Below are 15,604 nucleotides of genomic sequence, written 5' to 3'. Positions count from 1 at the left end.
CACAACCTTTCCTAGTGTGTTAGTCAGCACCATGGCATTTTAGGAAGCCATTGTTCAAAATGTTTTCATACACACAGTAACAATAGGAGGGGGTGTGGCCTGCACAGGGGAGAACCAGGAAGTTGATCTCAGACTTCTGTTTAGGACTGGGATTCTATCCAGAGTTGACAGATTAACAGCCTGCCTCTTTCCATCCACACTGAGTCCAAACCTACAGTCTAGTGATGGGCATTCCAGCCGGCTCTTTTGGCTCTGTCGTAGCAGAATCAGAATTAGTTAGGTAACATTGATAAATAAGATGTTTTATCTACTTTCATAAATATGCTAATGTGGGGAAATGACTTGGGCCCCAGAGAGGGGAGAGGTCAGGCTTGTCTTCATATGTGAACGTATCTTTTAAAACACTTGAAGGGATGATTGAGGGGGAACCAATTATCTCTTGGCTCCACAATGTCTGTGTGCCAGTCACTCCCTACTTTTCCCATTTGGGGGAAGAGTATGACAGTGTCTGGAACCATTGTATGTCCCCTCTGATGTTGCCCTTATCTTGACCTAGTATATGACCTAGAGGCTCACTCTCCTCTGTGAGCTTGTCCAGGTGGAGGGGGTGTATTTGAGATAAGAGTATCTAGAATTGACAATTGATATATGCCATTGGATGAGGTAATGTTTGGTAATGGGAAGTACCAAGAACGAGAAGTAGAACCTCGTCTAAGAGAGCGAACTGAACAATAATTTATAACTAATGCTGTCTGGCTATGGGATACTCCTCTCTCAAGTAAAAGTATTCCTGTGTGCAGTTTTCCTAAGACCTGTGGTTCATCATTGTGAGTTGGGAGGGGTGGATCTTTGCTATAAAAGATCCCAGTTGCCATTATGTTGACTCTCAGAATTCATTTATAGACACTGAATTGATCTGAGAGTCACAGGGATATGGTGAAGCTCATTTAATTAAAAGATTAAGTTTATGTATAACTCTGACTGGTGTGTGGTTTGTAAACTCTCCTTTCACTTAGTAATACAGGAAATGACCATGACAGCTCCCAAACGGCTCTTTAAAAAAAGTATGTTTTGTTATTTTTCAAGTCAAACAGTTTGCGATAGTTTGACTATGATTGGTGTTAAAACAATTCTAATGAAATGATTTAATGAAATCATACTCTACCTTAACCACAATGTATTTAAAAATGCATTGGTTTGTAATTAAATACAATGCTATTAAACATTTGCATTTAATCCTCAATTCACGGGGTTGCATTCCCTTTAGACCCGGAGGTCTGTCTACTGGGTACCTTTACTAACACCAATCTTAGGCAAAGCCATACTGTAAAGCTAACAGAAATATTGCTAGCGATTGCCAAGAAATGTTTTGCCTTGAAATGGAAATCGGATTCCTCCCTGACAGTTGCAATGTGGCTATCGGAAGTTAATAGTTGTATCCCTTTGGAGAAAATCACTTACTGCTTGAGGAATAAGTTAAAGACAGAATTTACAGAATTTGGCAACCTTTTATGGACTATATGGAGAATCTCCCCCCACATCTCATTGATTGAATCTATATATAATCCTCACATAATGTTTCACACGTAATGTATAATATGTAGCCTATGTCTCGTTATAATTTTTTTCTTATTGTATGTTTGTATATATATATATATATTTTTTTTTTGATCTGAGGACTGTTTTTAGCAGGGACGGAGTAACGCCTTTGGTCCTAACCACAGCTCCATAATTGCTGTCCGTCATCCTCCCTCCTCGTGGTGTGACTGTTGGTGCGCTGTCCAACTGTTGCCTGTCGTTTAGCCTCCTGCTGCTCCACCGACAGCACCCTGCCAGCCAGGATGCCTGCATGCCCCAGGTGCCCTTGTTCTAACAATGTCCGGTACAGACAGGGATGACGTGGAGGGTAGCGGTTGTTCTGGCTCAGGTTCAAGAAGACATTTCCTTCCGCTGAACCTGCCCCCTGCCCTCTGATAATCCTCCTCTGTCGGCTCTCGGGACAGAGGGTTGTGGTCTTCGCCCGGGTACAGGTCCTCCACTTACTGCACCTGGTTTGGCACGGCTGGCATCCGTACGGACGATATTGTGAATCGCCAAAATAGGCTGCATGGCTCCACTGATGAGCTCCGCGGAGGCATTCTCATGTGGTAGAGAGAATCCCCTGGTCACCTATTGAGACCTGCCAACAGGAAGGATGTTAAGTGACACATGTCTTTCAATGAATGACTTGGAACACCTTGAAATGCGTTCGTTGTAAGAAATGTGCCATGTAAATAAAGTTTGATTTGATTGATGACATTACCGCTGTAGAATATTTAATAAACAGTCATTTTCAGGACTGTTTAATTGATAACTTAGGATTTTATCACTTGGCATCAATCACACAGTGGGAAGGACCCTATAGATTGTCATGACGTGGCCCTTTCTGGGTATAGCTAGTGGCTTCCCCCTCCTCTCTCTCTCTCCAACACCCAGGTTCTTTTATCTCATATCGTAAATTCCTGGAGGAGACTCTCCCCCTGTGCATGCAGAAAGGGACACCTAGAGAGAACAAAGGATTTCACATGGCGAACTCCTAAATTCCCAAAATGAGGATTTGGTACAATATGTCCACTTGTGAGAAGGTGGGAATGGTTCGTGGACACTTAAGGGACGGGTATGGCGAATATGTTTAATTTGATGACCTCAGAGAGGACAGGAAACACACATGACTATATCTCTGAATATGTGCATTTATCAATTATGGGGTTTGCATCTAATTCTTGTATAAAATGAATGAGTAAAGATGAAACGATTTGTGAAATGATGTAAGGTGATGTTAAACCTTTAATGAAAGAGAATTGTATACCCTTTAAAGTTTAACCAAGTAATTGTCCCGCCCCCGTGAACACAGACATGATCTGGCGTCATGGAACTATCACGTTCTGACCTTAGTTCCTTTGCTTTGTCTTTTGTTTTAGTATGGTCAGGGCGTGAGTTGGGTGGGTTGTCTACGTTAGTTTTTCTATGATTTTCTATTTCTGTGTTTGGCCTGATATGGTTCTCAATCAGAGGCAGCTGTCAATCGTTGTCCCTGATTGAGAACCGTATTTAGGTAGCCTGTTTTCTATTGTGGTTGGTGGGTGGTTGTTTTCAGTCATTGTGTGTTTGCACCAGACAGAACTTTTTCCGTTGTTTCTTTGTTGTTTTTGTTATTCAGTGTTCAGTTTTGATTATTATTAAAAATCATGAACACTTACCACGCTGCACCTTGGTCATCACCTTCTTACACCGACGACAGCCGTTACAGGAACAGCCCTTTTCAACTGTTACAAATTAAACTCAGTGTAAGCAAAGGTTGTAATGGTTATTGAATTCTTAACCATACCACGTGGAGCATTGGCTACACGGGTGGAAATTATTCAACTCTGCGACTATCGATCCCGACAGAATAAGAGAAAATCTTAGATACTATTTACTAGTCTGCAGCTAGAAATTATGTCAAACTGGGATGCGAAGACCGACAACTGCCGAAACAGCTATTCTATGAAAACATTTCTGAATAGTCTTCTGAAGTATCCATTTTAACCACAAAAGACTTGATCTTCAGGGAGGCAGCGAGAGAGATAATGATGAACTGACTCTCCAACAGACAGACGGACGATTCCAACAGAGATCACGACGACACACTGGGCGTAAATATATATTGATTGCAATTATTCCCGAATGAGTGAGTGTTCATGTGCAAAGGATTAGCATTTCAACTAATATAAATATCAACTGTGTCTTGACTCCTTTTGTCTTTCCCGCCCTCTTCAGGCCACACCCACTTCCCTTTGTCCACCAAGCCGTCATATCGGCTTAGCCCACTAGGGAACCTCCCCTATCATTTCCTTGTAACCATATCTGCTGTGTTTGTTTATGCATTTCTGTGATTGTTTAGTTAGTTAGTAAATAAATGATTAAGAGAATTGCTGTATGGATGATTCATAGTAAAGGCTGGGTTCGTGCAGATAACCAACAATTTATGACATTTGGAATGAGACTAATGTGAGGTAAAGAATAATTCATTAATTAGAAGACTAATTGATCAGATATTAAAATATCTGATTAGGAAAATTATAACTTTGATCTGAAGATTTTCCTCGGTGCCCCGACTTCCTAGATAATTACATTTACATGATTAGTTTAATCACTTAATAATAATTACAGAGAATTGATTTGATAAAATAAGTCTTCCCTTTAATGATGCCAAAGACACGACAAGATCAAGACTGTGAATGCATGTACCCCTCTGAATAAATAAATACAGTGCCTTGTGAAGATTTGTGTCTGGTCATTAAACTACAAAACAGGCTGGATGTCTAAACAAAGTCAATTCTGAATGTCAATAGATTTAGATTCATTCTCATCAATGGCAACATTCTAGAACTGAGTTATCACTCATGGAAGTCTAGTATCCAGGGTAACCCGGTTAATGATTATATAGTTATGTGGCTCTTTCCTTGTAGAATGTTGACAACTGTATAGAACATATTGTATTGCAAAGATGCTCAAACTTCATTTAATAGCTACACTCACCAGACACAGGATCATCTTTATCCCTCATGCTGGGTATGACCTAACCAGTAAATTGTTGCTTACTATAACTGCACTTCTCCACATGGCCAGACTTCTAGTGGTCTTCTCCTCTTCCAATGCTCTTATGCTTATCCTTGAAAAATACCATGAGGTCTGAAATAGACACCAACGTTGACATACTATACAAACAATTACCTAGGCTAAGTAAAACAATGATGTTTGATCTACTTCTCTGCTAACTAGCTAGCTTATGTGTAGCCAGTGAGTATCTAAAACAGAGAAAGGGAATGTTCATTCATGGATTGGATCCAGGAGGTCTCGCTGATCGAGGTGGTGAACGGTAGCTGACAGTGTCGGCTAGAGACTACCTGTGGGAGCTTCCTGCAGGAATTTGTAGTCTTGCTGAGGATGAGTTTTAGTACGGTCAAATTCCTTGCCTTTATAGTCATTGTGATCAATTGCACTGCACTGATGGGAGTTGAAATCACATGAAATAGATGTGGTAGTTGCAGCAGCAGATACATATTTGGGTGTGAGAGATTTTAGTGCAGAAGAAGTTGAGGGAAGTGGGTCCATCCTCCAAGGCAGACTGCCTGGTATAGGATCGTTTAAGGACAAAGTAGTGGGATGGTGTGGTGAGTTTGAGGATAGTGAATCAGTACGGGATTAAATGGTGCAATTTAAGATTTTCCCATTCTCCTTTCCCTGTTTTTTTTGTGACCTAAATGTGAAATCCGTACCCCAACCTGGGATAAGCAGCAATACGCAAGAGTGTCTTGTCTGCCAAAAATGTACACACAGAAGGTGTCTCCAAATATGTTTATGTCAACCAAGATAGACCACATCTTGTTGTTCCCAATGGGAGTCATAGTGGGCAGAGCCAAGCACGCGCTAGTGATATCCTATTGGCGTGTTCTAGCAAATCTCTGAATATTTCCTTTAGGCAACGCCTAGTCGGTGAAGCGCTTGTGCGCATTAACTCAATTTGCCTTTGGATTCCTAAGCAAACGTTGTCCACTCTGTTCATAACAGATTGTAGTTTGAGGAACAGAAAACTGTATTGAGATAAAATGTTTAATGAATGAGAAAATTTGCCGAATTTCGGCCAAAACCCATATCGTTCCATCTTCTCCCGCTCTCTGCCAGTGGGCTTTCCTCTCACTACCATATTTATACATCCAATGAAATATATGTCGCATTGTTCTGTCTGTGATGTCGCATTTGCTCTGTTGCAGTGGTGGAACAGGAAGTTCCGGGAAGGCGCCAGAACTGTGTGGTGAAGACGATATATTTTGTGTCCGTTTCACACGTATTACTACAGGTATGTAATAGCACGTTTACACTTTGTAATATCGAAAGAACATGTCATAACGTGCTGGGTAACACATCCTTTATGGTATTATCACGTTTGGTAAAGGTTTTATGTGTAATATTTGTGTCAAGCGGAGTGAGCATAACTATTTTATAAGTCAAATAGCTAGAGACTTTGGGTTTGGCTGATTGAATGGAAATCATTTAGTAAAGCTAATTTAATTTAAAAAATCAAATTATTTGCGATTTTTTAGTTCGTTATTGTTTTTGTGTAAAATTCACGGGAAGGTAAAATGGCGGCTCCCCTTCTGTCTACGTCAACTGAATTCAGTGCATGCAGCGCGGCTTCACTTATTATTATTATTTTTACATGTGTAACAATGTTCAGACATTCAGGTGTTTCTATCTTTGTCTGTAATTGTTTCTATGGTGTGAAAATGGGGAAATACAATATTTTTTTTTGCGAGGTGAAATAATACGGTGAAGACATGGTTATTCAGGAACATAGTAAATAGTGCTGCATAAACTACGTGCTTTATCAGAAGGATAGCTACATATTTACCAGGAAAGATTCTTAAGCAAACAACCCAAGCATTAATTGTGAGGCAGGTGAACTACTGTTCTGTGAAAATTATTAAAAAACATTTTTTTCAAATCTGAGGTCGGTAACATCAACAGTGAGGACAAACCCAGCCTGCCTCTCTCCTTCCACACTGAGTCCAAACCTACAGTCACTGGGTCCTGATTGTGACTTTCAAGACCAGTTTGCACTGGAGGATCCAGAGATGGCATCAGTGAAGCTGGAAGACTGCAGTCAAACACTGGAGCTGAATGTCAACATTAAAGATGAAGAGGAGAAGATTGGGAAATCTGTTTATGATGGTAAGAGCAGATTCTATCTTCAGGTTGATTCTATAATTCTGACTCACACGTCCCCGAAGAGCTCCAGACTGTTGTTCATTTCAACTTCAAACTGCGTTGAAAGTTGCTGTAGAACTGTGTTTTATTCACTGGGCTATCTGGAGTGTTCAGAGTAGACTTTTTACTATTTGTTTAATTTCACCTTTATTTAACCAGGTAGACTAGTTGAGAACACCTTTATTTAACCAGGTAGACTAGTTGAGAACACCTTTATTTAACCAGGTAGACTAGTTGAGAACACCTTTATTTAACCAGGTAGGCTAGTTGAGAACACCTTTATTTAACCAGGTAGGCTAGTTGAGAACACCTTTATTTAACCAGGTAGACTAGTTGAGAACAAGTTTACAACTGTGACCTGGCGCAGACTAAAGAATTGAAATAGACAAACTGCCAGTGTTCTGAAGTTCTATGAAATGATCAGGAGAAGTTGGGGTAACACTTTACTGTAGGTGTCCTTAGTCATGTGTTAATAAAGCCTTTTATAACACCTATATAACAACAGTAATGAGTAACGGCATACAATCTTATGAAACTAGTTCATAATGGGTGTTTATAGATGACTGTTTATCCTGTTGTCATATGCGCTAATGTCTACTGTTAATAACAACTGGTCAGTCTGCATGACAACTTATGTCCTATTCTATTACATGCTACATAAGTGTCTGCATACCATATGTTATAACGGGTGTTATATCATTTACCAATCTCTTTGTCACATTATAAAATGGGTTGTTTGGATGCTGATTGGTTGATAGCAAGGAGTTATCACCACAATCCATGCATAATGTCTGTTAGCAGTTCCATTAGTTTTACCACATCCACTGTCCCACAGCCCAGCCAGTCAATTTATAAACCTCCCTTGGAAAAAAGCGCCTCTGGACAATATTTCTCCATGCTACTAGCCTATCTGACCTGTGCAACATGTTGCATCTCCACTGTGCCATGCATATGAACGTGACGAGACTGTAGATTCTTCTAACAGCTTTATTATAAGATTTTCAAAAATGAAGCAATCAACCATCACCAAGAAAGGTTCAGAGTTGAAAGCTCAACAAACATAGTCGGGTCTCTGCTTTTTATGGAGAAGTACATCCTTTCTGTATACGTGGCAGTGAGCAGATAGTGTGTATAAGGTCATTAGTTGTCTGTGCAGATTTAAGATAGCACGAGGTTGATAGCCCGAGGTCTCAACCGTCTATCTACATTCCCAACAGTAAACACTATAATGTGCTCCTTTCTGCAAGTTTCCATACATGTGACTTCCTGTAGATAGTAAACGAACGGGATGTCACATGCTGCGGTTTCACCCAAACGGACCTTAGTTATGGCTTATGGCTGAGTCCCACAAAGACAAGTTTGTATCAGGTTAGAAATAACACTAGCATATAACAAGAGACCATTCTTTAAGCAGTAAAACATGGGATAACATGACTAATAATGTCATTTTCCACAACGGAGGCTTTCCACTAGATGTTGGAACATTGCTGAGGGGACTTGCTTCCATTCAGCCATGAGCATTAGGGAGGTTGGGCACTGATGTTGGGCGATTAGGCCTTGCTCGCAGTCTGTTCCAATCCATCCCTAAGGTGTTCGATGGGGTTGAGGTCAGGGCTCTGCAGGCCAGTCAAGTTCTTCCACATCGATCTTGACAAAACCATTCTTTATGGACCCCTGCACGGGGGCATTGTGATACTGAAACAGGAAAGGGCCTTCCCCAAACTGTTACCAAAAAGTTGGAAGCACAGAATCGTCTAGAATGTCACTGTATGCTGTAGTGTTAAGATCTCCCTTGACTGGAGCTACGAGGCTTAGGCTGAACCATGGAAAACAGCCCCATTCCACCTCCACCAAGCTTTACAGTTGGCACTACGCATTGGGGCAGGTAGCGTTCTCCTGGCATCCGCCACACCCAGATTTGTCCGTCAGACTGCCAGGTGGTGAAGCGTGATTTATCACTCCAGAGAATGCGTTTCCACTGCTCCAGAGTCAAGCTTTACATTACTCAGCCGACGCTTGGCATTGTGCATTGTGATCTTAGGCTTGTGTGCGGCTGCTCGGCCATGGAAACCCATTTCATGAAGCTCCCGAGTAACAGTTCTTGTGCTGACTTTGCTTCCAGAGGCAGTTTGTAACTCGGTAGTGAGTGTTCCAACCCGAGAAGAGGCTATTTTTACTTGTTGGTGATGAAGCCTAGAGGTCACCGATTATGATTTTTCAACGCAGATACCGATACCGATTATTGAAGGACCAAAAAAAGGCTGATAACGATTAAATCGGACAATATTTATTTATTTATTTATTTGTAATAATGACAATTACAACAATACTGAATGAACACTTATTTTAACTTAATATAATACATCAATAAAATCAATTTAGCCTCAAATAAATAATGAAACATGTTCAATTTGATTTAAATAAAGTGTTGGAGAAGAAAGTAAAAGTGCAATATGTGCTATGTAAGAAAGCTAACGATTAAATTCCTTGCTCAGAACATGAGAACATATGAAAGCTGGTGGTTCCTTTTAACATGAGTCTTTAATAGTCCCAGGTAAGACATTTTTGGTTGTAGTTATTATAGGAATTATAGGACTATTTCTCTCGCTTCTTAGACTTGCTTTCAATGAGAAGATCTATAAGATTTTGGTTAAAATTTTGTATGAAAGATACTTATAATTCACAGCAGACAGTTTTCATTGTGTAAAGACCAGTGTCTGGCCCTACTGGAGCCATCTCTCCCTGGTATGGTAGAGACCAGTGTCTGGCCCTACTGGAGCCATCTCTCCCTGGTATGGTAGAGACCAATGTCTGGCCCTACTGGAGCCATCTCTCCCTGGTATTGTAGAGACCAGTGTCTGGCCCTACTGGAGCCATCTCTCCCTGGTATGGTAGAGACCAGTGTCTGGCCCTACTGGAGCCATCTCTCCCTGGTATGGTAGAGACCAGTGTCTGGCCCTACTGGAGCCATCTCTCCCTGGTATGGTAGAGACCAGTGTCTGGCCCTACTGGAGCCATCTCTCCCTGGTATGGTAGAGACCAGTGTCTGGCCCTACTGGAGCCATCTCTCCCTGGTATGGTAGAGACCAGTGTCTGGCCCTACTGGAGCCATCTCTCCCTGGTATGGTAGAGACCAGTGTCTGGCCCTACTGGAGCCATCTCTCCCTGGTACCGTATAGAACAGAAACATTGGTATGACGATTACATTTCATAAATTTCATGCTCTGAAATGCTCTTTAGGTTTAATCACCAAAAATACATTGTAAATCTCCTGTCAGTGTTATCTCCCAGAGGTCCACTTTGAGAGAGGAGAGAGAGACACAGAGAGAGAGAGAGAGACACAGACAATACGCCCAGTAGTATGTCTTTCAAAGTAATGCTGCTGACAGTCACCAGTGAAAGGTAGCTTTGGATCCAGTACACAGTTCCTCTGTAACCTACAATGGATCCAGTATACAGTTCCTGTGTAACCTACAATGGATCCAGTATACAGTTCCTGTGTAACCTACAATGGATCCAGTATACAGTTCCTCTGTAACCTACAATGGATCCAGTATACAGTTCCTGTGTAACCTACAATGGATCCAGTATTACAGTTCCTGTGTAACCTACAATGGATCCAGTATACAGTTCCTGTGTAACCTACAATGGATCCAGTATACAGTTCCTCTGTAACCTACAATGGATCCAGTATACAGTTCCTGTGTAACCTACAATGGATCCAGTATACAGTTCCTCTGTAACCTACAATGGATCCAGTATACAGTTCCTGTGTAACCTACAATGGATCCAGTATTACAGTTCCTGTGTAACCTACAATGGATCCAGTATACAGTTCCTGTGTAACCTACAATGGATCCAGTATTACAGTTCCTGTGTAACCTACAATGGATCCAGTATACAGTTCCTGTGTAACCTACAATGGATCCAGTATACAGTGAGTTGTTGAGGAAGACATGGTGATCCAACCAAATACATGACACCAGACCTGTTAAATAAATGACTAGCCTAGAAAGATCCAGGTACAGTCACTGATACCCAGGGGGCCGAGCGGTGCCTCCATGGCACACTTTGTCCCTTTTGGAGAGGTTCCTGTCATTCTAATGCTTCATCCAATACTAACACAATTACCCGTGTTCTCACCTGAGCTCTAAGCCAATCACATTCACTTTCCTCTAAGCCAATCACATTCACTTCCCTCACCACACATGCATTGACCGGGACCATTACAGTAGAACAGTAATCTAATTTGCTGAAGGCTCAGAAATGGCCCTCTGCTATAACCTCTTTTCTAAACTCATACCGTTGGTAACATAACCTGTGTATTGTTGATTTGATGCCCCATCAATAGGAAGGCAAGGTAATGACATCCCCATATTGTTACCTACTGTTCACTGCAGGTAGATTGTATGTGTAACGACGTTCGTCTGTAGGAGGAGAAGCGGACCAAAAAGCAGCGTGGTGGTTACTCATGTTCTTTAATGGAAAACTGAACGATACATGAAATAACTTAAATCTACAAAACAACAAACGGAACGTGAAAACCTATACAGCCTATCCTGTGACAACAAACACAGTGACAGGAACAATCACCCCCAAACACACAGTGAAACCCAGGCTACCTAAGTATGATTCTCAATCAGAGACAACTAATGACACCTGCCTCTGATTGAGAACCATACTAGGCCGAAAACATAGAAATGCCCCAAACATAGAAAACAAACATAGACTGCCCACCCAACTCACGCCCTGACCATACTAAATAAATACAAAACAACAGAAATAGAGGTCAGAACGTGACAGTATGTTGTAATATTCAATGAAATAAAACATTTAGAATGTATTGGTGAATTATATTAATCATGCATTTGTCATGTTGTTGCTACCATTAATGCGACGATGGCTATTCATCTAATAATTACATACCACGGTCAATTATTACGCGGTTAAATTAACCATATAACAATTGATTAAGTAGTAACCTGGGGCACCACGGGAAAAGTTTATTTAACGAGTTACCGTTTCCCGAATTAACTCAAATGTAGATCAGAATATCTCGATATCCTACCCGTCATCATATTAATCAATTATTAATTATTACCTCATCAGTCTCATAATGAATGTTTCAATTCATTATTATTTATTTACTAACTAATGAAATAATCACACAGAAATACATAAACACACACACAGGATGATTATAGAATACTAACATAATGCAATGAAAGGTCCCTAGTGGACTATCCCAATATGACAGATTTGTAGACAATGGAAAGAGGTGGGGACAGATAAAGAGCGGGAAAGACAGAATGGACCCTCTACATACAGTTGATAACTATGCTCATGGAAATGATAATACTTTGCATATGAACGGCCGCTCATTCGAAAATAATTGCTACGTACGTTTTTACGCTTGTATGTCTTTGTTGTCTCTCTGTTGAAATCGCCGGTCCTTCTGTGGAGAGTAGTTCAACAGAAGACTCTGGTTTGTAACCCGGAGGTCACAATGTCTTTTGTAGTTGTATTAGGATTTTGTTCTGGAGTGTTCATTAGAATTGATACTACAAGAGTACCACAATGATGAGAGGAATATGTTCTTCTCCTCTCGTCTTGATGAGAGGAATATGTTCTTCTCGTCTTCGGTCGAGTTTACTAGACTATTTTACATATACAGCTGCAGACTGTGAATGTGTAGTCTTCTTCTTTGTTGAACGTTTCAGAGTTTCTAACCATTTCGTATGGTTCAGCTCACGCTGTCGGTCACACTGGTCTCAATGGTGGATTATTCAGGGTTCAGCTCCCGACCATTTTAAATGCCCGTAGCAACCCGGCAATGTACTGGTCTAATAGTTTTAACCATTACCTGACGTCCGGCGTACGTCTGCGTGCTTGGTCTAATGTAGATTTAGTTAACGAGTGGTTTTATGCACTCACAAAAGGGGGTGTTCCATGACGCCGAAATAACGCCTGTGCTCTCGCGGGTGTGGTCACTGACCGGGTAGAACTTTCATATGAAAAACTATTCTCATTTAGAAGGCTAACATCACATTTCATCTCCTCACAAATAGTTTAATATTTAATCATATAAGTCTCCCCAACATTTAGATGTGAATCTGATAACTGGGAAATGTACACTTTCAGAGATACAGTTATGTTGTTCTACTGTCCTTAGTGACATCACAAATGAGTAATGAATTCAACAGGATTGTTCTTTAAGTACCCACAGGACCATTCCAAATGATTGGATTCCAGAAACATTGTTTCATTATCCAGTCTGTTGATGTTGGGAGTTTGAGGGAGGACTCCCTTTGTTCCACAGAGGTTCTCTCCCTCATTATTGCATGACAAGGAAGAGAGTTTCTGTAAGGTATTTACGACCGTCATCAAACTGGCCAACTTCACCCCATTCCCCCCTTTCCTCTCTGGTGGAGAGGGGGGGGGGGGGGGGGGCTCTCTCTCTGATTGTCACCCAGAAGGGAAAATCATGACACATTGAACTGCATCCATCTATTCTGCCAACAATGTCTTACTGTACATCATGGAATGTTGAGACAAATGGACCTGTTTTTAAAACGTCTTATGAAGTGGGTTTTGTAGCATAAACTGTGATGTTTTAAAATATTTTTGACTGATATAGTGATTGTCTGTTTGTTTCATATCTGCAAAGTAGTGACAACGCTGTCAGTTCCACTTTAAGTGCACTTTACATTGAGTCATTTAAAGTGTTCACTTGTTTAATGTGAATGAATGTTTTGTTATCAATGTTTAGCTACCTGATCGATTGTAATGAGATACTTGGAACAAGAAAAAAATACAATTTTGAGAAGAAAGAAAGTGCCAGGACTGTCAAGACAATCATTTTTGTGTCTGTTTCTCTTTATTACTACAGACCGACTCAGATCAAGTCTGAGGCCAGTAACATCAACAGTGAGGACAAACCCAGCCTGCCTCTCTCCTTCCACACTGAGTAGAAACCTACAGTCACTGGGTCCTGATTGTGACAGTGGAGCCCAGTTTGCACTGCAGGATCCAGAGATGGCATCAGTGAAGCTGGAAGACTGCAGTCAAACACTGGAGCTGAATGTCAACATTAAAGATGAAGAAGAGGAGGAGAAGATTGGGAAATCTGTTTCTCATGGTAAGAGCAGGTTCCATCTATCTAAGTTTGTTTCATTCCAACTTCCCACTCTGCATGAAAAGTTGCAGTAGAACTGCTTCATGATGAACTGTTTCAATGAGAAGGTAGATGTTATTTCATGCTACTGACACTTGCATGGTTTGACACGAGGATTGGTTTTATTAACTGGGCTGTCTGGAGTGATCAGAGAGTAGACTAAAGAAGTGAAGTAGACAATCTGCCAGTGTTTTAAAGTTCTATGAAATGAGTCTGTAGTTACTAACCCTTGTGATAGTGAGTGGAGGATGATATGAAATGAGTCTGTAGTTACTAACCCATGTGATAGTGAGTGGAGGATGATATGAAATGAGTCTGTAGTTACTAACCCTTGTGATAGTGAGTGGAGGATGATATAAAATGAGTCTGTGTAGTTACTAACCCTTGTGATAGTGAGTGGAGGATGATATGAAATGAGTCTGTAGTTACTAACCCTTGTGATAGTGAGTGGAGGATTATATGAAATGAGTCTGTAGTTCCTAACCCTTGTGATAGTGAGTGGAGGATGATATGAAATGAGTCTGTGTAGTTCCTAACCCTCGTGATAGTGAGTGGAGGATGATATGAAATGAGTCTGTGTAGTTACTAACCCTTGTGATAGTGAGTGGAGGATGGTATGAAATGAGTCTGTGTAGTTACTAACCCTTGTGATAGTGAGTGGAGGATGATATGAAATGAGTCTGTAGTTCCTAACCCTTGTGATAGTGAGTGGAGGATGATATGAAATGAGTCTGTGTAGTTACTAACCCTTGTGATAGTGAGTGGAGGATGATATGAAATGAGTCTGTAGTTCCTAACCCTTGTGATAGTGAGTGGAGGATGATATGAAATGAGTCTGTGTAGTTACTAACCCTTGTGATAGTGAGTGGAGGATGATATGAAATGAGTCTGTGTAGTTCCTAACCCTCGTGATAGTGAGTGGAGGATGATATGAAATGAGTCTGTGTAGTTACTAACCCTTGTGATAGTGAGTGGAGGATGATATGAAATGAGTCTGTGTAGTTCCTAACCCTTGTGATAGTGAGTGGAGGATTATATGGCTCATAATTTTAGAGTAGTTGTATTCCCCTTTGTATTGTACAGTATACTTACTTACAGTGCCTTCAGAAAGTATTCATACCCCTTGAATTATTCCACATTTTGTTATGTTACATCTCAAATTCAAAATGGATTAAATTGATATTTATTCTGAGCCATTTGCACACACAATACCCCATAATGACATCACAATACCCCATAATGACATCACAATACCCCATAATGACATCACAATACCCCATAATGACAGGCAAAACATGTTTTTTGAAATGTAAAAAATGTAAATACAGAAATATATATTCACACCCCTGAGTCAATACTTTGTAGAAGCACCTTTGGCAGTGATTACAGCTTTGAGTCTTTCTGGGTAAATCTCTAAGAGTTTAGCACACCTGGATGATACAATATTTGCACATTTATTATTTTTAAAATTCTTAAAGCTCTCTTAAATTGGTTGATCATTGCTAGACAGACATTTTCAAGTCTTGCCATAGATTTTCAAGCCGATTTAAGTCAAAACTGTGACTAGGCCACTCTGGAACATTCAATGTTGTCTTGGTAAGCAACTCCAGTGTATATTTCCTTATGTTTTAGGTTATTGGT

General features: G+C 40.6%; 1 protein-coding gene across 4 annotated transcripts in view; it reads left to right on the top strand.

Moving 5' to 3' along the window:
* Positions 1 to 15,604, top strand: part of LOC110515909 (uncharacterized) — a 113,752-nt gene that overhangs the window by 34,375 nt on the left and 63,773 nt on the right. For 2 of the 4 annotated variants that reach the window (XM_090207093.1, XM_090207088.1), the window contains exons 1-3: positions 5,744 to 5,881; positions 6,533 to 6,753; positions 13,679 to 13,927. The exons of 1 other annotated variant lie outside the window; for it this stretch is intronic. In XM_090207093.1, the coding sequence (XP_090063219.1) occupies positions 6,657 to 6,753; positions 13,679 to 13,927 (346 nt within the window). In that variant the 5' untranslated portion in view covers positions 5,744 to 5,881; positions 6,533 to 6,656. Of the gene's footprint in view, positions 1 to 5,743; positions 5,882 to 6,532; positions 6,754 to 13,678; positions 13,928 to 15,604 lie in introns of those variants that run through there. One more of the 4 variants, XM_090207089.1, reaches the window with a different exon arrangement.

This window comes from Oncorhynchus mykiss, chromosome 18 (genome assembly GCF_057628025.1).
Source record: "Oncorhynchus mykiss isolate SJ-2025 chromosome 18, ASM5762802v1, whole genome shotgun sequence".
NCBI lineage: Eukaryota > Metazoa > Chordata > Actinopteri > Salmoniformes > Salmonidae > Oncorhynchus > Oncorhynchus mykiss.
This window is presented reverse-complemented; position numbering and strand designations above follow the sequence as displayed.